At 39.7% G+C, this 24257-nt stretch overlaps 1 protein-coding gene across 1 annotated transcript; it reads left to right on the top strand.

The window, feature by feature from the left end:
* The first annotated feature begins 7670 nt into the window (after positions 1 to 7670).
* On the top strand, positions 7671 to 9952 carry LOC306894726 (transcription factor Sox-9-B-like). The gene is made up of 3 exons (XM_079457461.1): positions 7671 to 8261; positions 8555 to 8802; positions 8964 to 9952. The coding sequence occupies exons 1-3, from the start codon at positions 7774 to 7776 to the stop codon at positions 9644 to 9646; spliced, it is 1419 nt and encodes a 472-aa protein (XP_079313587.1). The 5' UTR covers positions 7671 to 7773; the 3' UTR covers positions 9647 to 9952.
* The last annotated feature ends 14305 nt before the right edge of the window (positions 9953 to 24257 follow it).

Here is a 24257-nt window from a genome sequence, read left to right as displayed (position 1 = left end):
GCTGTCGTTTGCCAGTTTTTCACCACAAAAGACACATTCTGGACGAGACTTGTCTTGGCCTTCAATAAAACCAAAATTTATGTAGGTTTTGTCATAGTGTCTTAACTTTTTCTTCGCCTCTGATGAAGAATCACCGCATTTACGTTTCTCTGCCATTTTACTTTTGCCGTTGACAACAAGCACATTGAGCAAGTGACGGTATGCGCGCAAAATTTTAATAATTATTTTATATAAGAGATAATTTTTGACTGCCTTATCTTGGCATTGAAAGCATTTTTTTTTAACTTTGAAAAAATATTTTTCTATAAAATTATTAGTGAACATTTTATGCATCTTTATTCACCTCAAAGCATATCCGCTCCCGCGCCCCCCCTGTGAACTCTGGCGCCCCCCTAAGGGGGGCGCGGACCCCAGATTGGGAACCACTGCAGTAGGTGACAATCTGACAGACATTATAATAGCGACAACGATTATGTTGTCTTACTATAATATTCATTAGTTAGGTAAATAATCATCTTCGTCGTGGCCCAACCAGGCCCACACACTGTGATGTCACCATCCGGAGCAGAAGGCGGCAGTAATGCACCAAAAAGCTATTTACCGTAAAACATGAAGAAATCACAGGCCGGTCCCTGTATGGTGGTGGCGTCACTTACTGGACCAGGATCGGTGATCCTTAGCAGTTGTGTTTCCGATATGAGCTTGTTCTTCAGAAATGTTTGGTAATATGTAACGTTAGCTTGTGTGGACGCTACCTCACTACTTGATCAACAAAAGAGCTTCGCTACGGAAAAGCTATTTGATTCAGAAAACAGCGACGTTACCACCACGCTACTGAAAAATGTAGTTAAGCTAGTAGCGTCACTGCTTGTAGCGCCCAACACTGCTTACCGTTTCAAGTACACTCTCCTGCTCACTCTGTCTCTCCTTGACTTCACTATCAGACACCTACTCCTCTTCCTGGGTGCCGCCATGGCTAGTCACCTCTCCTCCATGTGCTATGTTCACCTGTTTTTGCAAAATGTCGTCAGGTAAGCTACTATAGGCTTGGAAACTGAAGCTACAGCACTTAACATGTCGGTTATTTTTGCACATGTTGAGGCATCAACCTCTAGAATTTGTATTTGTTTGGCCCGCAACTTCTCCGCACCCCCCTTGCCCTTGCGCTTTTGTTTCTCCATCCTAAATCCACAGATTTCTGGCTCTGACCCACTGACTGAATTTGACACAAGAAACCGAGGGGGAGGGGTGGAGCCCTAACCCTAAGAGATGATTGGGCCAGCCCAGTGTCATTATGGATAATGAACCAATGGGCCGCTGTCCCTGCTGGCAAATAAAAAAAAATTTTTTTATATCAACCGGCCCCCAAGAGCGTCGGCCCACCGGGCATTTGCCCGGTATGCCAGATTACCAGCCCAGCCCTGGCCACAGCTGACCAAGGTGGTATTGACTAACTGTCCCCCTAGGCAGCGCTGCATTAACCATTGGAAGGTCGCGGGGGCATTGTACAGACGGAAGGGCATACGGTCCCATTCAAAGAGCCCGAACGGGGTCGAGAAGGCCGGCTTTTCCCGGTCCCGTTCCTCAACCTGCACCTGCCAATACACACTCGCCAAGTCCATCGTGGAGTACAATGCCGTCTGAGTGAGACTGGTAAGGGAATCTTCAATCCACGGTAGTGGGAATGCATCCTTCTTCGTTACGCTGAAGTCCTCCTGTAGTCGACACAGAACCTCCAGGCTGCCGTCTTTTTCTGCACTAGGACAACTGGGGCTGCCCAGGGCTTGGCACTTTGCACACCTAAATTCAGTTTAATATAGGTGATAATCAGCGTTTTGTGGGTTTATCCGGAACCAGAGATGTTGTGAGTCCCACCCCGAAAGTGCTCCCCATGGGAACTGTAGCTTCTTAATAGTTCCGCCGCTTCTTAATTGGTCACCCGTGACAGTATTATACAGTAATTATGTTATGTTAACTGCACACGTTACCCACAATTCCTTGCTATTTACAGTATAGTGTAATTATTCTTTACAGTTTTTTGCAAAACATCACAATAAACATCAACATAACAATAAAATAGTTTTTTTTAAATGACATATATTTGTATTATTGAAATGAGAATTTGTATGGGTGGTCTTTATCCTTAAATTAGCACAAATATCTGGTTGCACATACACAGCAACTTTTCCATGGCTGAGGCATGTTTCTAGTGAAATCTAGATTTAAATTAGTAAAGATGTATTTGTCATTTTTAATCAGTTTAAGACCAGTTCTCTTAAATCTAAATATGTGACCCTGCACAACAAAACATAAGGTTCAATGTTTTGTTTTTATTTATACATAATCTGAAAGTCGAATAATACACTTTCCATTTATGTATGGTTTGTTAGGAAGGACAATATTTGGCCAAGATATAACAAATACATCTGGAATCTGAGGGTGGTAAAAATGAAGTCCTTAGCAAAGCAAATTACTAATGAAGGGAAATAAATTAACGATCTCTGTAGCTCGGTGGTAAGAGCATGAGTTAACAACGCCAAGGTCCTGGGTTTGATTGCATGGGATTGCACATACTTAGAAACGAATGTATAGGATAGTGCAATGTAAGTCATTTTGGACATTAATGATTAAATGTAAATGTAAAGCTCTATTGGCTTCCTGCTGTAATGATGCAGCTTCACATAGATACCAAACTTGAGTGTGTAATTCCCAAAGAGTGTGCAGCAGTGAGCCAAGTTTGTAGGTGTGTTTCCGACCATTTTTGTTCACGATTTTGTTGCATCCAAACAATCATTAACGGTAGGAAAATTACAAAATATCTTCATGGAACATGATCTTTACATAATATGATTTTGGGTATGAAGGAAAAATCAATCATTTGGCCCATACAATGTACAGTTGGCTATTGCTACAAATACACCCATGTGACTTGGACTTTAAACAATACATTTTAACAATATTTTGTGTAATTTATCAGATTTATTGGATTTTTAATACACTCTTTAGTTAAAAGGCCTTAAACTGATCATATAGATTTCAAAGTTAAGGATTCATTAGTTTATATATACATTGAAACGAACACTATCATAACATCCTAGTTGTTAATTTAATATAAAAAATGTTGACATAACAACCCATGTTTTGGTCATGACACACACATTTTCAGCAGTGTTGGTAAGGTTTTGCTTGTGATAATGATACCCAGCGATATGTTTGGGTCGTGACTGTTTTGGTAGTGACAATTTTTGAATACTTTTGAGCCTAGCTAAACGATGCTAATCGGCACATGGTTTGCAAGCACACTTCTGAACAGATGTGCACACATTAAAACAATATTTGGTGGGATAACACCCAAAAAAGTTTGCTTAATGTCAGAAAAAGATGATTGCTAAGTGTATTGATGTTCTTTAGTTACGGACATATTTTCAGACTTATGAACACATTTACTTCAAAATGATAAGACCGATCTACTCACCATGTAGCTATTAGAGAGAGGGACACAGTGATGATTCTTGATGTAGGGGTGTGGCTAAAATCAGTATCAGCCAATGGACTAAAACAAACACGGTTTTGTAGTGACTTGAAAATCCAGGAAACATTTTTTTACGTTATTTTTTAGCTTCACTTTTTGGTGATGGATTTGGATTTGTTTTAAATATATACACTGCTCAAAAAAATAAAGGGAACACCTGATCATCACAGCTCAACACCAAGTCAGTTAACAAAGCAGTTATCAAAGTTAAAACTTTAAAAGTTGAATGAGCCAATAGTTCAATTTTTTTACAGTGATTTCACTGTAATTCCTGCCCTGAATGTGTTTATAATTTTGGCTTTCATTGACCATTGTCACATTATTCTGTTCTCGCAAGTTATGCAAAGTATGTAAGTGAAGAGATTTAACCTGGATATTTTGTTCATTGAGTTCTGATGTAGTGTGATTTAGGTGTTCCCTTTATTTTGTGTATATTTTTCATAAATAGAAATTTAGGGGTTAGGGTTCGGGACACCCATCTGCCAATTGAAAGTACCCAATAGATGATGATTTTATATATATATATATATATATATATATATATTAAGCTTACTGATATTATAACTATTATTGTGGGTTTAGAAAGATGGTAGAAGGATCTTAGTAAACAAGTAAGATTTGAATACTTAAATGCTTGTAAATGTGTTTTTTGATGTGGGACAGCAGTTTGCACGAATTCTATGGCCCATACATGTACAGGTACAGTATCTGACATCTGTGAAAACCATAAACAAACATTTATATTTTATATTTAAATACTTTATATTTCAAAATATAATTTTTCTGTGGGGCAAAGTTGCTAGTTATCCAGTTTCTCACTATGAACTGACAGCCACTGCACAGCAAATGCACTAAAACTACTTGCTTTAGTCATCTTATCAACCAACCTGGTGACTTTGTGGAAAGCGACAAGCAACATCCAAACAGGGGTAAACATCAATCCCATTTTTTCTAGCCAAATTTATTTTTCAAATCACTTCACTACTTATGTTTGTAGCTGTTAGCCAATGAGAATTTCCGTATAAAAAAAATGACAGATAACAAAGGATGTGGAATGTTGGCAAATGTGTGGTGAGGCTAGCAAGACAGTGTGGAAAGACATTGTGAGATCATTTGAGCTGTGCCTTCTGAAGGTGTCAGGCCCCTGATAAGTCTTGTTTAAATGTTAGCTTCTGCAAAATTCTATTCGTCAACATTCGCCCGTGTCGCTGAGCTCTGATCTGGCCGTGCAAACGCCCGGAGGAAAGCGTCAGGATGGGATGACTTTCTGACAGTGTGCCGACACTCTGGGCAGGGTTTCCTGACAGTTGGATGGGGGAAAGAGGAGATGCCATGGAATTGGCACAGTTCTTGTCCGTTCGTCATTGCTGGATTGGTAGTCCACAGGTGTATCTGAGCTCGGAGAACCTCACACTTCATAGGGAAAGTAGCATACAGGTGAGAAATCATTTCTCACATGTCTAGGCCACAGTCTCCCTCAAATTTCCGCTCCTCCCTTCATGTTTTCTCCTTTTTTTTGGTGATGGAATTCAACTCATTTCAGACAAATCTAAATAGTCATATAGTATGTTCCACAATTTTACGTCGCTAAGGCAAACATTATCATTGCTTTTGCTGCTTCGTGATTTGAATCGATTCAAACTTAACTAAAAAACCTCAAAGACTCACATTGATGTCATAAAGGGCTTTTGCACCGTAGTTACCGATCTCACAGCATTACTCACTTATTGTCATGTTTGCACCACATGAACTGGAATCTTTTTAGTTCAGGATTGTCCTTTGGAAAGGCCAAATTAGCTCCCGTGTCGGAGCAGGGTCTGACCTAGCACAATAGGAACTACAAGCAACACAAGCGCATGTTGACTGGCTCGAAGCATGTCACACAACACCAATATATGACCGTGGTGATCCTATAGCACTGCAATGTTTTAGCATAGCTTTCCTGTAGCTCAGTGGTAAGAGCATTGTGTTAATAACACAAGGTTGTGTGTTGGATTGCAGATACCTATGTATAAATGTATAGGATAATGCAATGTTAGTCACTTTGGATAAAAGCGTCTATAGGTCTATATGACATATCAAGCAAGTGTACCTATTCTATAGTGCTGTTGTTTGCCAACATCACTTAGAGCTGTACACAAACATGGAAGGCATACAACAAAGAGCAATAAATGCACAAACATGAACACCATCTTCTCTCTCTCTCTCTCTCTCTCTCTCTCTTTCTCTTTCTCTCTCACAAACACACACACACAAGCCATTCAGCTGTCAGCTGCAGAATCTGAGCCTAAGAGTGGTGGGGGACATGATTTAGCGGTTGACTTTCACTGTTTGTCTACTGGTTTTTAACACTGAGGTTTGAAATAAAGCTGAGAAGTTTCCCAAGCACTGCAGCCTAACACAGAATGGTATGGCACACTCACAGCAGAATAAGAAGGAAACGACCTTAGGCCTACCCTACAGACCGCAGGCTGGTGGCACTCGAGCCACCTACACTACTGCTCCTGGTGTCTGTCAAACTGAAGTGAAAGTTCTGATTTCATACAGAATGCACAATGGCAGTGAGTGTAAAACAGCAGCTGTCAGCTGGTGGGTTGTGAGCGGGTTGCACGCATAAAGAAATGCATATTGCCAAAGCAAAGGACAAGTAACCAGAATCAAAATCAACAATGCACTTCAGCGAATGCACTATGTGTGAGGATCGCAATGCTTTCTGTCCTGTGAATTCTTGGCTGCTAGTATTCTGCTAGTATAAAACATTTCTAATTAAGAAAACGTTGATATTTATTTTTGATCAATATTTATGTTGATCATTTTCACATAATTGGGGGCCTGTGCATGTCATGTAATAATGAAAGGAGCACTCGCTTTACCGTGTTATTACAGATCTCTGCTACGGTGTAAACACAAAATTGACTGGGAAAAACTGGTCCAAACGATATGTTAATACATTTTTTTTAAGTTATTCTAAGACAGCCCACCGTGTCTTCATTAAATATCTGTGATAGAGGGTAGACGCACGCATCTGTTATCTATTAAACATAACATTTCAAGTAGCTCACATAGATCACATGTGTTGCCACGCTCGCCTGAAAATGACATTTCCACCACATTACTAAAATAAACACAGGGCGGCAGAGTAAAGAGGAACACTTCTGTTCTAGAAGCTACACACATTTATGAATATTATTGAACTGCTGCTGTTTTTCTGAGATCAGTTAGCACTGCTGCCCTTGCAACCGACTCAACCAAGTCACTTTGGTTCAAAGTGTTTGCAAAATGACTAAATGTAAATGCAAACATTAAAAGCCACATAAAAGTAACTAACATGTGTGAGGCTCAAATATGATGTAATGATGCACAAACATAATAGGCTATAAGTTTATTTAAAGGTTTATTTAGATTTAGCATTTACAATATATGCATAAACAATCGGTATTTTATTAATAATATCAATGGAGAGGAATCTTGTTTCATGAATGTGCGTGTGTTTGGTGTTCCTACTCTAAATAAAGCACGCGTGTGTGTTTATAGCACGTGGATGAACAGCGCGCGGTGTGGAATCTATGAAACATGAGTCTCTTAAGCCTTGTCGCCCTCTATCGGTGACGTATGACATGAACCCCTAACTTGTGCTATACATCACATGGGCCTATAGTAGGCTACACACCTTTCACTACACAGCAAATCACGTGATAACCTAAGATTAAAAAACATGATCTAGTTGATTTATGGATCTTGACAGAAACGAGTGACAGAGACTTAACTGTGGATGCGCAGTAGATTACTTGGGAGAGGAGAGAGAGTGTACGGAAATATAGCCCACACATACATACACGTGACTCACGATACTACATACATACAGAAGGCATCCAAATACAATAATGGGCTACAGATAAAGAAAATATCAACCGGATTTATTCAATGCGATGTGTGCAGTATCGCTGTAGTTCGTTTATGTATTTGGTGAATCCACAGCACTGTGTTTTATATTTTTGCCTCCGTGTTTGCGCAGTTGCGCCCGGGACCGCCACGGGGGTGTGGCAGGCGCTCAAACGCGCTCCGCCTTCACCATTCACATATAAATGATATGATCGGGGAGAGAGAAATCAGAGACTCCCAAACCCTCATACGGGAAGTGAGCTCGTCACAGTCAGTACCGGTTTATTTTCGCGCGAGTAAGACGATCCGATAAGTTCTAAAGGACTTTGGACACTTGGAGAGCTTTTGCGCAGGAGCGCATGAAACGCACACCTGAACAGCAAAAGCTAAAGGATTTTACCGCCACACTAGAGAGTTTTATCTCATTTTTCTGCATGAATCTATTCGACTCGTACCTAAAAATGAGCGACGAGCAGGACAAGCGTCTTTCCGACGCGCCCAGCCCGAGCACGTCCGAGGATTCGGCTGCGTCTCCGTGTCCATCTGGATCAGGCTCCGACACCGAGAACACCCAACCCGAGCAGAACCTGAGAGAGTTTCAGAAGGACGAAGGCGACAAGTTCCCCGTGTGCATCAAAGACGCGGTGTCGCAGGTTCTGAAGGGGTACGACTGGACCTTGGTGCCCATGCCAGTGCGATTGAACGGCTCCAGCAAGTGCAAGCCGCACGTCAAGAGACCCATGAACGCGTTTATGGTTTGGGCTCAAGCTGCGCGCAGAAAACTGGCGGATCAGTATCCGCATCTTCACAATGCCGAACTCAGCAAAACCCTCGGCAAACTCTGGAGGTAACATCGGCTTTTGAAATGACAAAACAAACAACCGACGTTTTATTTGTGCTTTTTTTGCAAGAAAATAGTGCGATGGAAATGTGAATGCTAAAGTAATGAAGCCACAAGATATTTGAATTGATAGGTCATTTTACACTCCAAAACTTGAATATATAACAAATTAATTTTCTCTAGTGTTGTGTTGATCCAGATGTTGTAAATCCTAGTTCAGTTCCTGACATAAATCAAGTGTGGAATGTGAATGAGAAACTAAATGAGTCTTGCTTATTTCTTGTTGTTGACCTTTGTAGATTACTGAATGAGGGAGAGAAGCGTCCGTTTGTAGAGGAGGCCGAGCGCCTGAGGGTCCAGCATAAGAAAGACCACCCCGACTACAAGTACCAGCCGAGACGAAGAAAATCTGTGAAGAATGGCCAAACTGAACAAGAGGATGGCGAGCAGACACACATCTCTCCCAAAGCCATCTTTAAAGCCCTGCAGCAGGCCGATTCTCCTGCATCCAGCCTGGATGAAGTTCATTCGCCAGCAGACAACTCAGGTACACGAGCATCACTAGATGAATAGTTCGTTAAGCGTTTAGCCAAGTGCATTAGGGACAGAAACAGGTTTGACTTCAAAACTAACAGCTCCAAAAGGGAAAGTAATGCTTTTTAGTGTCTACTGTAGTTTTAGATTTTTTATTCTTCTACTTGTTCTTAGGAGCAGGCCAGGCCCAAGGCCCCCCCACACCGCCCACAACTCCCAAAACCGACCTGCCGTCCAGCAAGGTAGACTTTAAGCGTGAGGCCCGTCCCCTTCAAGAGGGAATCGACTTTGGAGCAGTGGATATCGGCGAGCTGAGCAGCGACGTGATCTCTAACATGGAGCCTATTGACGTCAATGAGTTTGACCAGTATCTGCCTCCTCATGGACACCCAGGCATTGCAGCCGCCCAGACGTACTCCAGTGGCTACGGCCTCAGCAGTCAAGTCACGGGAGCTACAGCACATGGCTGGATCTCCAAACAACAGCAGCACTCGTTGAGTGAGCTGGGCCATAGCCAGCAGAGAACCCAGATCAAGACCGAGCAGTTGAGTCCCAGCCACTACAGCGAGCAGCAGGGCTCCCCGCAGCATATCGCCTATGGCTCGTTCAACCTGCAGCACTACAGCTCCTCGTACCCCTCCATTACCCGTGCGCAGTATGATTATGCAGAGCACCAGAATGCCGCCAGCTCCTACTACAGCCATTCCGGGGGTCAAAGCTACCCTTCGTTCAGCTACATGAGTCCCAACCAGAGGCCCATGTACACCCCAATTGGCGACACAACAGGCGCACCACAGGCACACAGTCCGCAGCACTGGGAGCAACAGCCAGTCTACACGCAGCTGTCCAGGCCGTAAGACACTCTGTTTAGTAACTGGAGGCCATTGAGCTACCAGGAGAACTCTGGGATGTTCTTTAAACGCACTGAACTAACAGAATGGCTCCCAACAGTGCCTTTTAAAATCGCTTGGAGGGGTGATTATATTTTTAAGATATGATGACGTTAAGAGAAAGCCTCTGTGAGGACATATTCAATATAAATGTTTTAGTATGTACTGTGTATGTGTTATTTGGGGGGTTTGTACTCTGGTATGTAGAGAGAATAAGCATTTGTCTGCAACCAGTGATGTTATTTTTTTAAGAAATCCTAACAATGTCCTCCTAATTCTGTGTGTATATATATATATATATATATATATATATATATATATATATATACATATATTTATATATATATATATGTTCAAGTGCCATTTACCAATTGGGCAAAGGAAGTTTTGGGTTTGGTGAAACAGAGTTTGTAGAGTTGTAATGCTTCTGTAGTCCATACCTAAGTGGGAGGCCTGTCAGAGTTGCCATATCTGCCTGCTTTAAATCCTTCTGTGCCTATAGAGCTCACCTCTTTGTCTTACTGCTGGAGGAGAAACAGGAAATGCCCTTTGACCCGAGTCTCCTCCATAGATTTTCATTCTGCCATTGAGTTCTAACCTCTTTAATTTATTCAGTAGTATTCATGTCACGTCAAAGTAATACTCTTTGCATTTTATCATTTACTTTGGCCTGTACGACTAATTTGTGATAAAAAAGCAAAATGATTGCAGAGATTATTATTTAGTTGTTGTAGTGTAAGTTTTAACCATTCCATTTATTTATCATTTGTAAATGTTTTCATTTTAAAGTATCTAAAATTGATCATCTAGATGAGTACAGATGACATATATGATGTGATGATACTTGATCAAATCTTTGAACGCAATTAACTGGAAAATCCATTTCTTTATTTTTTCATTTTATCCTGAAGCATGTGGACTTCTGCAGTCTGTTGGCTATATGTAACCCTGGACCACAAAACTATTCATAAGGCTCATTGTTTTGATATTGAGATTTATACATCATCTGAACGAATAAGCTTACCATTGATGTATGGTTTGTGACGATAGGAAAATATTTGGTCAAGATACAACTATTTAAAAATTTGGAAAATGAGGGAGAAAATTGCCTGTAGCAGGCCATTGCTAAGAAGAAACAGGTTTGTTTTTTATGCTGTCTATTGGCTTGCCACTTTAATGACGTTGTGAAGAGTAGATGAACCCATAAACTGAAATTCAAAGCTTTACATAGATACCAAACGTGAGTGGGTCATTCCCAAAAAGCAGGCAGCGGCGATCAAAGTTTGTAGTTTGCGATTTTGCTGCACCCACCTACAAAAATGAAGTTTTGACAAAATAGCTTCATGGAACGTGATCTTTACGTAATATCTCAATTATTTTTGGCCTAAATTTTATTTGATAATTTTGACCAATACCATGTATTGTTGGCTATTGCTACAAATATACCCGTGCTACTTATGACTAGTTTTGTGGTTTTGGTCACATTGTAAAGATTTCTCATGAAACACCAGCGTTTGTTTTGTTAAAAAAAATCTTGAAAGGTCTGCATATATTTTGTATGATATTGTTTGCAATAAAAGACATTAAAAAATATGCTTGGTTAAATCACTGTATATTCTTCACATACCTGTATGTCCTCCACAACCAGGAGAATCAAGACGTTTCTGCTAGGAATCAAAAATCCAAAGCATGCCATAATTGATCACAGTGTACTAAAATCTATTCATTTATGTCTTTTACAAACAAGTGTAAAACAATTAAGTACAATATAACATTTCTAGGGGAATGATTAAGGTGTTTGCATTTACATCAAATCACATAACACCACTCCTTATTAAAGGACATAGTCCACCCAAAAATGCAGATGCTGTCATTGGTTACTGACCTTCTTGTTGTTCTAAACATGTATCGATGTCTTTGTTCTGTTGAACGCAAAGAAAGATATTTGGATGAAACTGAAATTTCTGGGGCACCATTAACTACCATAGTCGAAAAAGTTAGTGATTTTTTGTTCTGTTAAACACAAAAGAAGATGTTTTGAAGAATTTAGGAAAACAAAGAGTTCTGGGGACCTTTGACGACCAAATCTCAGTTGCTAATAGTTTGTTCAACAGCCACGTCAGAATTTGGGCAGAAATACGCACTTTTGCCATAGGTTTTATGGAAATATAATCCATTCTTGCCACTCGTAAAGGATTTGGACTTTAACAGATGCTCTTTTATATATCAGTGTTATTAATTAGACATCCTTTACAAGGCGGAGATCTAAAAGTGTTGAGCTGTGCACAATTTAAAGGTCATTTGAGAATCTATATATTTCCCATCTGAAAAAGGGGCTTATTTTCGTCCTTATTCTACGTCTACTGGTATGTGATGGGTTATATTGGTGGGATGTTATCTGGCAGATTAATCCTATTGGAAAAATAATTAAAGCGTGTGTTTTGCATTATAATCCTATGGTCAAAAAACGTCAAGCACCCTTTTTACAGCTAATCACTGACAAGCGAGAAGCGAGACCTGTCGTTTCCATAACAACTTGCAAGGGAGGTGATTGGCCGTGCAGGATCAAGCTCTGAAAAATAAAATGACGGCCGGAACGCATAGGTTTGTATAAATCTAAGTTTCATTGTCACTTTCAATAACTTTTCATTTCATTTCTTTCGAGAATTTAGTATTGACGTTTTTAAATATGTAAATATGCAAAATAATGCTGCCTCTGAACATTACCGGCTGCGATTTGTAACTGCAGTGCTGCAAGCTGTTCTTTTTACAAAAAAAAGTGCCATTGTATGAATACATTTCGGAAATACTGCGTGTTTTATGGTCATGTCACCGGTATGCTCTTTGACCTGTGACGTATTACCAACAACCTACACGTGAGCGTTAATAAAAACAATTTAGTCATGAGAAAGTAATTTATTGGCACTTCGTTAAAAACGGATGTCCGCCTTAAAGTTTTCAGCTATATATATTTGATTTACATCTGAAATTTGACCAATGCTCAGCTCCCGTGGCATCATGGGATAGATAAATGTCCACACGAGGGGGGCTAACCCTACACTGACGAATCTCGGCGGAAGTCTCTCGGACCATCCGGGTATTTCATAAAAAACATTTTCCATTACATATTCTATCGCTGTTCTTCAAACCTTTTCAGCCATTTTCATGATAATAAAGTATATTTGTAATGATGATGTTTGACGTGTGTTGCTCTTTCAAATGCACGTTATAAACGACTCAATCTGGTAGTGATTTTAGATTGAGCAGTACTTCCTTCTGATCATAGAGCCGTAGTTCACAGAAGAGCGGTGCATAAAACACATTATGGTAGGCTTTGGCGAGTTCATAATCACCCTAGACAGGTATAAGTAGTGCGAATCTACGGAACTATTGTGTGCCAATAAAAATTTACGCAAACCTTAAGAAACTAACAAAAATATACAATGAGAAAGAAGAAAAACACTTTGATAATGAAAACAATAAAGAACATGACATGAAAAGTTTCGTTTTTGCAAATAATAGTTTATGAATTTGCTTGTGGTTAGATGTATCAACAAAAATACAGACGTTGGAAGTCACGTGATGTCAATATACAGGAGTTAAATACAATCAAGTAGGAAGGCATACTATTTATTTCTTTCTTCTTTTTTCTTTGGATGATTTGTCCACCACAAAATTATATTTTAACAAAATAAATAGTGTTGAAATATTGATTTAATGGGAACTTCAATATTACATGTTTTTAGCTGATTAGCATATAACTTTAAAGTGATGAATGTTTGTAAGTTTCTGAAAATGAAAATTCTGTCATTTAGTGCCCCTCTTGTCATTTCAAACCTGTGTGACTGTCTTTCTTCTGCAGAACACAAAAGAAGACGGTTGGAAGAACTTTGGTAAGTGAACAACTGCAGAACCCATTCACTTTAGTCATATGGACACAAAACCAATGCAAGTAAATGGGTACCGCCGTTATTCGGTTAACATCATTCTTTAAAATATATTTTTTGTTTTTTACAAAAGCAAGAAAGTCGTTCAGGTTTGAAATGACAGAATCTTTGGGTGAACTGTCTCTTTCCCTCAACATGCACAGGGCCCGTGGAATATGTGCATTTTATTGAGTCTATAAAAAGCTAAAACATTTAACATTTTAACTTTTTAAGTTTATAACTCTTAAAAATAGGGGCGCTTATATAAGAGGTTTATGTAGGCAGTTGTTTGCCTCTATCGTGTATCAAGTTAGTTGACTGTTTATGACGTAATTTGTAATTTTGCAAGCTACAAAGTCAAAGAAGCTTTCCAAACACTGTACATGAGCTTCTGCACAGGGTTTATTCATGCGGGTTTAGTGCCTGTGAATTCATCGCATCTCTTACTGTCACACATGGCTGAGCACTGAACACACTGATTCCAGATGCTCTGTGTGTGTGTGTGTGTGTAAGCGAGGGTTGTTTTGTTTAGAGTTTTGTTTCACACCCCCGTGGTCTTTCTCTTCCTCTGAGCACAATATGTGAGCTGACACGCTCAGACGCTGCGTGATGAAGTACAGCAGGGCTGGTTGATGCCAAAAGTTGCCTGGGCATGGGTGTGATTTTAAAGTAACTCAGGACTTTGGAGGACAGAAACAAACGATATATTTGACCAACACTGAAAATATAATATTGTGTCAATCATGTTAAACTTCTTACTCACTTTTCAATTAGGGTTGGAGCTAAGCTCTGCAGGACACCGGCCCCCCAGGACCGAACCTGGGGACCCCCTGGTTTAAGTGATAGTTAACCCTAACTATAACCCAAAAATCATCATTTGCACTGGTTTTGTGTCCATACAATAGAAGTGAATGGAGACCAACAGTTTTAGGCAAAATATCAATTTCTTTTTCTGAATTGTCATGTCTACTACTAAAACTTGTTTTTTGCATTTATGCTTATTTCACTTATTTATATTTTATTATATTTATATTTTACTATTTATCTTAACAATATTAAACTATGGGAGCAGTCTAGTGTACTTTTTTTTGTCAACATGATATTGAATTACTGATATTGTTTCTGGAGGGATTGTAAGGTCTTGGCAGGGCAGCTGTTTGAAACAGTTGTAAGGGAGGCACAGGCAGTGATGAGTACTGCCACATGTTCAACGCATAAATCTGACCTAAAGAAAGAAGAAAGAGAACACTGAGATACAGATGACCAGTGCAAATGTAGAGAAGGCAACAGGTGAAAAGTATGTATGACAGGTAAACGCTACACTTCACGTCATCAGACAGAAGGTAGAAAGCATACTTTTGTAACCACTGTGGCTCTTATGGCAAAATGGTCAATGGTTGTCCATTATTATACACATCATCCTTAGTGACAATACACTGTATAATGTGACACCCCTTTTATTACATCGTAATAAAACATTATAATGTAACTGTATTCTCACACATGGTTTTAAAAAGTGAACGTCATACATTTACACAAAATTCACCAACATTTTCCAGTTCTTTCACAGACTATATATGTGACTAAAAAAACTGACATTTACTTTGAAATAAAGGTACTCATTATGATTTTTATGTACAAAAATCCTTACATTAACAATAAAGAAAATACTTTATTAAAATACTGAAATTCCATAAAATGGAACATACATTAGCATTTAACATTATACATTTAACAGATTAAATCCAAATACAGTCCAAATACAGTAAAAGATCTAGGCGATATATTAGACAGCAACCTGTCATTTCGAAATCACATCTCAAATGTCACAAAAACAGCCTTTTTCCACCTAAGAAATGTTGCCAAGTTACGAAATATTCTGTGTGTTGCTGACGCGGAGAAGCTTATTCATGCATTTATGACCTCAAGACTTGACTACTGTAATGCACTACTTAGTGTTTGTCCTGCATCATCAATAAACAAACTACAGTTAGTCCAGAAAATACGATCACATAACCCCAATGTTATCAACCCTTCACTGGCTACACATTAAGTATCGTATTGACTTTAAAGTTCTTTTAATCGCTTATAAAGCCTTAAAGGGTTTAGCCCCTACCTACCTAACAGAGCTTCTATCACACTACAACCCATCACGCTCTCTAAGATCTCAAAACTCAGGACTTTTGATAATACCTAGAATAACTAAATCCACCAAAGGGGGTCGAGCTTTCTCATACGTAGCACCTAAACTCTGAAATAACCTTCCTGATATTATTCCAGGATCAGACACACTCGCCCAATTTAAATCTAGATTAAAGACGCATCTTTACAGCCAAGCATTCACTTAAAGCAACATATGCTAAATAAACCACCAGGAGATGCTGACATTAGATATTATTTACTAGAATAATTGGATTTATCATATAACATGTAGTGTGTTTTACCCTTTCTTGGGTTTTTCGTTTTTCCCCTGTAAAGCTGCTTTGGAACAATGCAAATTGTGAAAAGCGCTATATAAATAAAATTGAATTGAACTTTTGCATTTCAGCTTACAGCGGAAAATGAAGTATAGAATTCTCACTTACAGTCTGCTTTCAATTTGATTTAAGCTTTATTTACTTGAATCAAAGCCAGCCTCCCACAGCACCACTCTTCTAAACAATGGTAACTGCAAGCCTCAACAATATACCAAACTTCTAAATCCCCAACATAACTGAACACTAAATACTAACACGATTTATTTTCACCTTAAAACTCGAAATAATCATTTTGTCTTCTAACGCTGTCTAATGTAATGAATGATTGGAACTGGAATTCCCTCTCAACCATCATGTTGAATGAATTTGTTCAAATGAAGGAGGACATTGTTTAGTAAAAAGAATCCCTTTTGCATCATTAAGGGCGTGGCTACTTGAATGACAGGTGGAATGCCACTGTTTGGACAGTTCTTACCTTTATTATAGTCTAGGACTAGTCTAGTCCCTGCTATGAAAACTGACTCATTTTTTGTATCTCTGTATTAACTTTTAGAGCATGTTAGCTAATATTCTGGGAATGTTCCCTGTTTGCTGGGATGATCAGATTTTGATTGAATCTTTTCATTAATGATTTAATAAAAAATGAGGAAAAAACTGTGAAACTCATGACATCACAAGGTGCCAAACATTTGCCATTAACAAAAATAACAGAAAAATTATCCAGAAAATTGTATGTAACTTTGTTTTAAGGCAGCCGTGACGGTCTGGCTATGCCTGCGCTCGCGTTCAAAGATCTAACGCATCCGTCTACCCATTTGAAGCCATGCTTACTCAAAGTTTTACTTCAATTACGGCTGGCTTCCAGTTTTCTACCCCAACAACACCCGCCACCCCACCTAAATTGCGGATGCTTTGAAAATTTACTTTTATTGGTTGTCCTACAATCTGGTTTTGGGGTTACCTGTTTTTCTCCGTACGAGACCAGCAAGCATGTGACATTTAGGCAAGTAAATACACAGCTGTCACTTCCCTTTTCAGCCACTGTCAGAAAAAAAACACACACATAGAGGAGAGACAGTGAATAGGCAAAAAGGAAGAACAGAAAAAAGCCACTTCACAAATTCACATGTCATGCAGTGGTTACATGTCAGATGTCTTCCGTCTGCAGGCAAATGTGAACATTTGCGAAATCGACTGTAAGAGCTAAGAAACATTACCTGAATGCTTAGAAAAGTTCAAAACCCTGAGTCAGAGGCAAGCTGTTTTAAACAGGCCATGATACGCCACAGTTGCATGATACTGACGCTTACTGAAATGAAAAGAGAGCATGAATAGAAACAGGACTGTGAAATATGACAGCCCAACAGAACGAGAAGCAGAGGCGAGGAAGGCCATACTGGAACAATCTCATTCTGCGGTCATTAATCGTATCCTGCTGTTCCTGCCTCCCCGGCAGTGTGTGCGGAGGGTACGTCAAACACATTTCCCCTCACTCCCCAGGCGCGTCGCATGCTGTAGCCAGCATCGCTGCAGCACAAAGACTGCTCGCCTCTCAGAGGACACATGTGCTCAGCGATGCATTCAATGGCCATTCTTGGGGACTTTTCCCTTCTTCACTTTGCCCAGAAAGGTTTTTAAAAAGTTGTCCGTGCCGTTCCCAGACAGACCGCTCACTGCGGCTTTAACTGGATGTCTTAACCTTTAAAGTTCAAAAGATTGAGCCCTAAAGTGGAAGGTTTGCTTTACTTGGACACAGGAAAGTGCATGTGATGTTAAAATGTACAGATATGAACCTTTTTTTACTGTTAGTAATGGGGAAAGTACACAAGTTCCAGAAGAGTTACGGTGTTAAATCCTTGAATAAGTCAAATGCTCTTTAGTTTCACTTCTGTGCAGCCTTTGAGAAATATCATCTTCCAGATGTCCACTTTAACGTGTTCATAGTAATAAATATGGCACATGTTTGATACTGCTCATCAAGCCTTATTCGTGAAATACACGATTTCGGAGTCAATCATTTGTACAACCAATTCTATGGGCATGTCTTTGACATTAACATCCAAATTACAGACACCAAAATAGATTTGTGATCATTATTTCATTAAGGAGGTCCAACAGAATTGGGTATAAGAGTTAGGAATATGAATGGCTGCAATGCTGGCTAAAGTGATTCTTTGAGGTTTTCCTGTGTTTAATGCAGTGGCCACTGTCTTGGGAACTGAAACAATTGCCTCTACATGTCATCCAAACTGCCCCTGGAGGAAGAAGCAACCCAGCCTTCTTGTGCTGACACATGGGCCTGGGATTTATCGGCCACCGCTTTTGCTTGCGAATCCTGGATGTGTCACAGTTTTCTTTAATCCTGTTGTTTTTCATGACTCACAGCTGTCACCTCAAGTCGTTATTGACAAGTAAACAATTTCTCAGCAAAAAATCCTGGGCCTCATTTATAAAGCGTGCGTACTCATAGATTTGATAGAAGAGTGAGTGAACGCAAAAATTCCTATTTGACAAGTTTTTGGACGTTGACATTTATATATTGGTGACATTAATTAGACACCGTTTACAAGACGGAGATCTAAAACTGTTCAGCCACACACAATTTCAACATCATTTGCAATTTAGAGATCTCACATCGGATAGAGAGGCTGTGAATCACATGTACGCACTTTTAGAAAATATCATCAAGATCAAATTGAGGCAGATTTCTACACCCCATTTAATAAACGAGACCCCTTGACTCAATTTAACAGGCTAATTGGAAGTAAGTACCTCTGCCAAGATTTCTGTATAAACCGGAATACAAAGCTCCAGGTACAAATCGCTGCTTCTTTCGGGTGGAATCTCCACTAGAGGCGCTTGTTTTTTCTCAGTCCTGATGCAGGTACATTCAAGGTTACAAAGCAGACGATACAATATTTTTCATGAACGTGGTGAGCATGGACCCAGGTGCAGACAGCGGGTAAGGGGTTAACACATGAATTTAAATAAAGAAATACAAAACGAAACAGGGGAATATAGATACATGACTAAGACTAACTACACTTAAACAAGACTAAAATTAACCATGGTCACCGACATGGACCTGACCAAACAGATCACACAATGAACAGAAAACACAGAGCCATTATAAAGGGATCAAATCAAAAGGGGAACAGCCCTTAACTTAACATGGCCACTGTAGGAATTAAAGTTCTGCATTTCTCTTTCTAAAATGTGTATATTACCTGGATCAGTAGATAAACCTTTTAAGCCTCATTAAGCCTAAACATTTTAAGGTAAAACTGGCTTACTTTACCAACGGTTACTATGGTATTCCTTCTGGTTGCTGGGTCCCACCTCCAAGCCTTTGTTATATGCAAATCATTCAACTCAAAGCAGGGAATCAGTCAAAATGAGCAATAATAGTAGATGATACTTGCCGACTACTACTGCTGCTACTAATATAATAATAATAGTCAAATAGTAATGCACACAATTACAAATGAAAAGCAAAAATAAAGAAGTGTGTGTTTTTTAGACATGTCGATTTTATAGACATGTTCCTTTTAAAATATATACACTGAAAAAGTCCATAAAAATAGGGCAAAAGTGTACTGTGTTTATTTGATGGAATGTTCCATACAGTTTCACCTGTAGAAATTGCCTGTTTTAGTTATATTGAATCTTGTTAGATTTCTATTTTCCTTTATTGTGCAGTTTGAAATAAATTGTACAGGTTTCCATTTTATTTTTACATTAATATAATATAATATAATACATTATTATAAAAATACAACACAAAAGGAAAATATAAATAATACAAAGTATATATAGTCTATGATTGTAATGAAGTTCCATAAAAGGAAGTAGGCGGGAACCGGCAAACATTTAACAAACTTTAATTAAATAAACAAACACAGAAGTAAAGACCGGCAGCCACCTCACGGTAGACTGCTGGCCACAAGAACATAAATACAAACTTAATATATGTCCGGGCCCGGTCATCTCTCGTGATACACTCCTGTCGCTCCTCTCTTATGCACCCTGAGCTCCTCTGTGAGAGATGCGAGACCGGTGCACGCACACAGCATCCGTCATGGCTCTCGTCCAGCCCTGATCTCTACAATGATAAATTGTAAATATTTACATGATAATGTGCAAACAGATAGTAACTCAAGGTGGCTTTGCTGTCTTGGCTGGAGCTGTTCCCATACCACATTTAAAACACTTTCTATGGCCCCAAATAGAAAGTTTTCAGGATTGTTGGTGAAACCCTGAATTTCCTGAGATGGTACAGTATTTGCCTGTCAGGTCCTCAGAGATGTTTACACCAAGGTACTTGAAGCTGCTCACCCTCTCCACAGGTGTCCCTTTGATCATAAGAGGAGTATAGATCCGCTGCTGCCTCTTCCTGAAGTCCACAATGCAGTCTCGTTATTGTTGGACATAAGGCCCAGAACCACCGTATCATAAGCAAGCTGTAAGAAGACATGCAGTCATTTGGATAGAGAGAGTACTGGAATCCGGAAGCAGCCGTGTGGTGCTCATACGCTCAGGGTGATGGACTGAACTGGCCTACTTTAACTACCTGAGGTCTGTCCGCGAGAAAATCTTGGATCCAATTGCAGAGTGAAGGATTCAGACAGACTGAAAGCTTACTGTATTGAGGTAGGCGGGACGACAGCCGGGTGTCGAGGCCGCGCACCGGTCTCGTATCACGGAGGAGATTGGGAGCATAAGAAGACGAGCGACCTGACCGTCAGTAAGAGAGGACTAGGCTGGGCTTTTAGTTATGGTTTGTGTGAGTCGTTTTATATTTAGTAATTATGATGTTGATTGTTGAATGAGAGCAAATTTTGTTTTTTACAAGTCTCTCAAAGTACTTCATGACTGTTGATGTGAGGGCAATTGTAAGATAGTCATTCAGGCAAGAGGGTTTATTGTTCTGAGGTGCAGGGATGATGTTTAAAAATGAGGTAGCAAGGGACTCATTGATGTGTCTCGCTCCACTTTCAAATAAACGGTGCGGTTTGATTGAAATATGAATTCAACACGGACCACAGGCATCGAACCCAACCAAAAACAGGAGGTGATAACAATATACGACCAGAAAATTAAGTGAGTGTTTATTAGATTTGTGCTTGCGCATGTAATGGAGGAATTCCTGGTGCTGTTTTGACTGCTTTAATTACTTCATGAGGTCTTTTTTACCGGCTTGCTAAAAATACCCACATATGCGCAGGCATTCACTGAGCATGTACACAGCAAACGCACACGGCATTGTTTTGGATGTCCGGTAAGTTCCGTTTTAAAATATAAATCATAGAAGCTGTCCAATCATGTTGCGACTTTACACGTAAGCTGTTCGATATCTTTAGGTTGGCTATTAAAATACCAGTCTGAACACTAAGCGAACCAGGACGAAATGTTTTTTTTTCTTTTTGGTCCGGACCAAAATAACCAAGAAAACCTAATTACACATATGAACCCGCCCTAAGATTACTGGAGTCCTGTTATTCTCAAAAGACACATCTGTGCAAGAATATTCTCAGCATTCTTAGTTTGATTTGTGTCGCTAGTTAAAATAAATTAGGTATTAATGTGATATCATTTATGGAAGTGAAATTCAGATCAATTATGCACACCTCTAAAGAAGGTGCTTCAGGATGCCATAGAACAATTATTTTTGGCTGAATGGTTCCGATAAGAACCTTGAACATCATAAAAAAATTCAAAAAAGTTTCCTCAGCATGTTGTCATTTCACTGACATTTTTAAATCACATTAAATGGAGAACTGAAACAAGTATAGTTTCAAGAAAAATCAGTCCCCATTAATGATGATTATTAAATATATCCTGCTAAAGGTGAAACTCCACTGTGACACCGAAAATGGCCTTTCAACATGTGTTCAGTTCCTTATACCGGGGAAATAAAGGCGAGTGCTGAATATTCATTTCTCTATTAGAATTTTACTCTGTTTCTCACAGTCTTTGGCGTTTGGTGAATTCCCATAACCCCAATTCTGCTAAACACTCCCACGTATGACACCACAAATTAATCAAGAACCCCCCAAAAACCCTTCAGCCACTAGATCACAATGAACTTCACCCCCACAAGCACACAGCTCGCCTTTACTGGCAATTAAAACCCAGAGCGAGTTTGGCGCGCGCATGTGTGTGTGTTTGGGGGGGTATGGCTGTTAAAGGGAAATGCATATTAAATACCATAAGCTTAAGATACACATATCTGTGTTTATAAGACTCTAATTGTTTGTGCGTACTGAAAAAGTTCTGTGTATGTGTCACTTTGTGTGTGGTTGCAGCCAGCATGTTGTTGTTGGCACTGGGGGGGGGGGGGCTGGATCAGCTGTGTGGTGTTGAGTCCGTATGTGGAGGTTGTGTGTGGGAAACCGGTCCTCCTCTCTTCTCATACATTGTTCCGCTGCTCCTACAAACCGTTAATTCCACAAAAGATGCTCAGGCCATTGTGGGTAAGACAGCTGAGGAGAGGATGGAGGGGGTCGGGGGGTTGTTAGCCTGAACTAGATCAGCATTTGCTTCTCACCCCCTCTCGCACCGGCCGCCACTCAGGCCCTCTCCAGTGGATTTTACTTGGCTGGGATTTTATTATAATTGATGTGAGCACACTAGAGGCTCAGGCCACTGAAAAACTCTCAGACGATGTTATATTTTCATTGCAATCCTGATGACGATGAGGTTGCTAACTCTGACTATTGTGATGCAAAGGAGAATCATTTCTTTAAACAAGGCAAACTCCACAGTGAGATGGGTAGAGTTTAATGATGTCTGTCATTCCCTCAGACAGCACAGCAGTACTGGGATACTCATATTAAAAAGATGCTTATTTCACAGCAGTTTGTGATACTCTGCACATTGTAATAATGTAAATAAACCAATAATATAATATACTGACATCCTCACAAGGTCTGGAGTTATCTGAAGTCATCATCAACAATGAACCTAGGGGAAAAGTACACATTAACTACACTGAAACAAATTGTTTGTTGGATTTAAGTAATCTCAACAAACACCAATTCAGTTCATATAACACTACAAATGTTTGTAAAGTTTACTTTTTTTGGGTAGTCTCTACGCTTTAAAATGAGCCCATTTTTGTTGGACCACCCCTAATAGTTTTATACTAAAACGTATTGAAAAAAAGGTTTGGTAAAATATCAAGAATTTACAGAATACTATTTATTGTTTATTATTAATAATACCCTATTTAGATATGGTTTGATTGATATATAACGGTTTGTTCCAGTCCTTCATTCTGACCTGATGTGACTGTAACACAAGTTACTGTAAAAATGAACTGTGTGGGTTTGTGTCTGTGGCCCGAATAATGTCAAAAAGGCTATTCCAGAGTTTAGGAGCCAATTGGGAAAAGGCTCTGCCCCCTTAAGCGGACCTTGCCCTTAGGTACGAACCCAACCCCCCAGTGCAGATTAAGCATCTGTCTGTTCTTGTCTCTGACAAAAGAGGCTGTGGCATTCCATGGCAGCAAAACCCTGCTCGCTGTCACATGGGGCAGATTAGCCAAAGTAAGACCTCAATAGAATGCTCACTCTACACCCCCCAAAATATCACACACTAAAGCGGACATTACACACACAGCTTCAAATCCATGACTGAACTGGGCCTAATTTATACAGCAACATGACAAAACGTTCTCGAGCAAGTCCTGTGCAGCCCAGCCGATGGCTTCTGTAACCCAAAGAAAACACGATGATGGTTGTGCTCTTGCTCTGGTAAATGTATGCACACGCTCTTCTGGGAGAAGTGCCCATACGAGAAAATCCGCCCTTAATGATATCATACAGGGCCAAATACAGGGTATTTATTCCCCATTACAAGCATTTTTTAAACACATTAGAAAATACATCATTTTCTGATTAGTACTATTAATATACATTAACATTAAAGCAATGGTCATTGATATCATCATTTACCGAAAAACTAGATGAGCCCCTCATATCAACAATGGAAAGCTGTGAAAAGTGCTATAAATACAATTTCTTCCCTGTTCATCCTTGATTTCTCCCTTTTTAGGCTGGCCAGGTCCAAAGTGTTTCTTCAGCGCTTTTAGTTTCAAAAGACGCCATGAGAACCTGAACATTGCCATCAGCTCTTCTACCAACCGAGGGGAGCACAGTGACGTCCGTAAATGAC

This window comes from Barbatula barbatula (genome assembly GCF_947034865.1).
Source record: "Barbatula barbatula genome assembly, chromosome: 5".
Lineage (NCBI taxonomy): Eukaryota > Metazoa > Chordata > Actinopteri > Cypriniformes > Nemacheilidae > Barbatula > Barbatula barbatula.
Note: the sequence above shows the minus strand (reverse complement) of the source record. Positions and strands in the feature narration are given on the sequence as shown.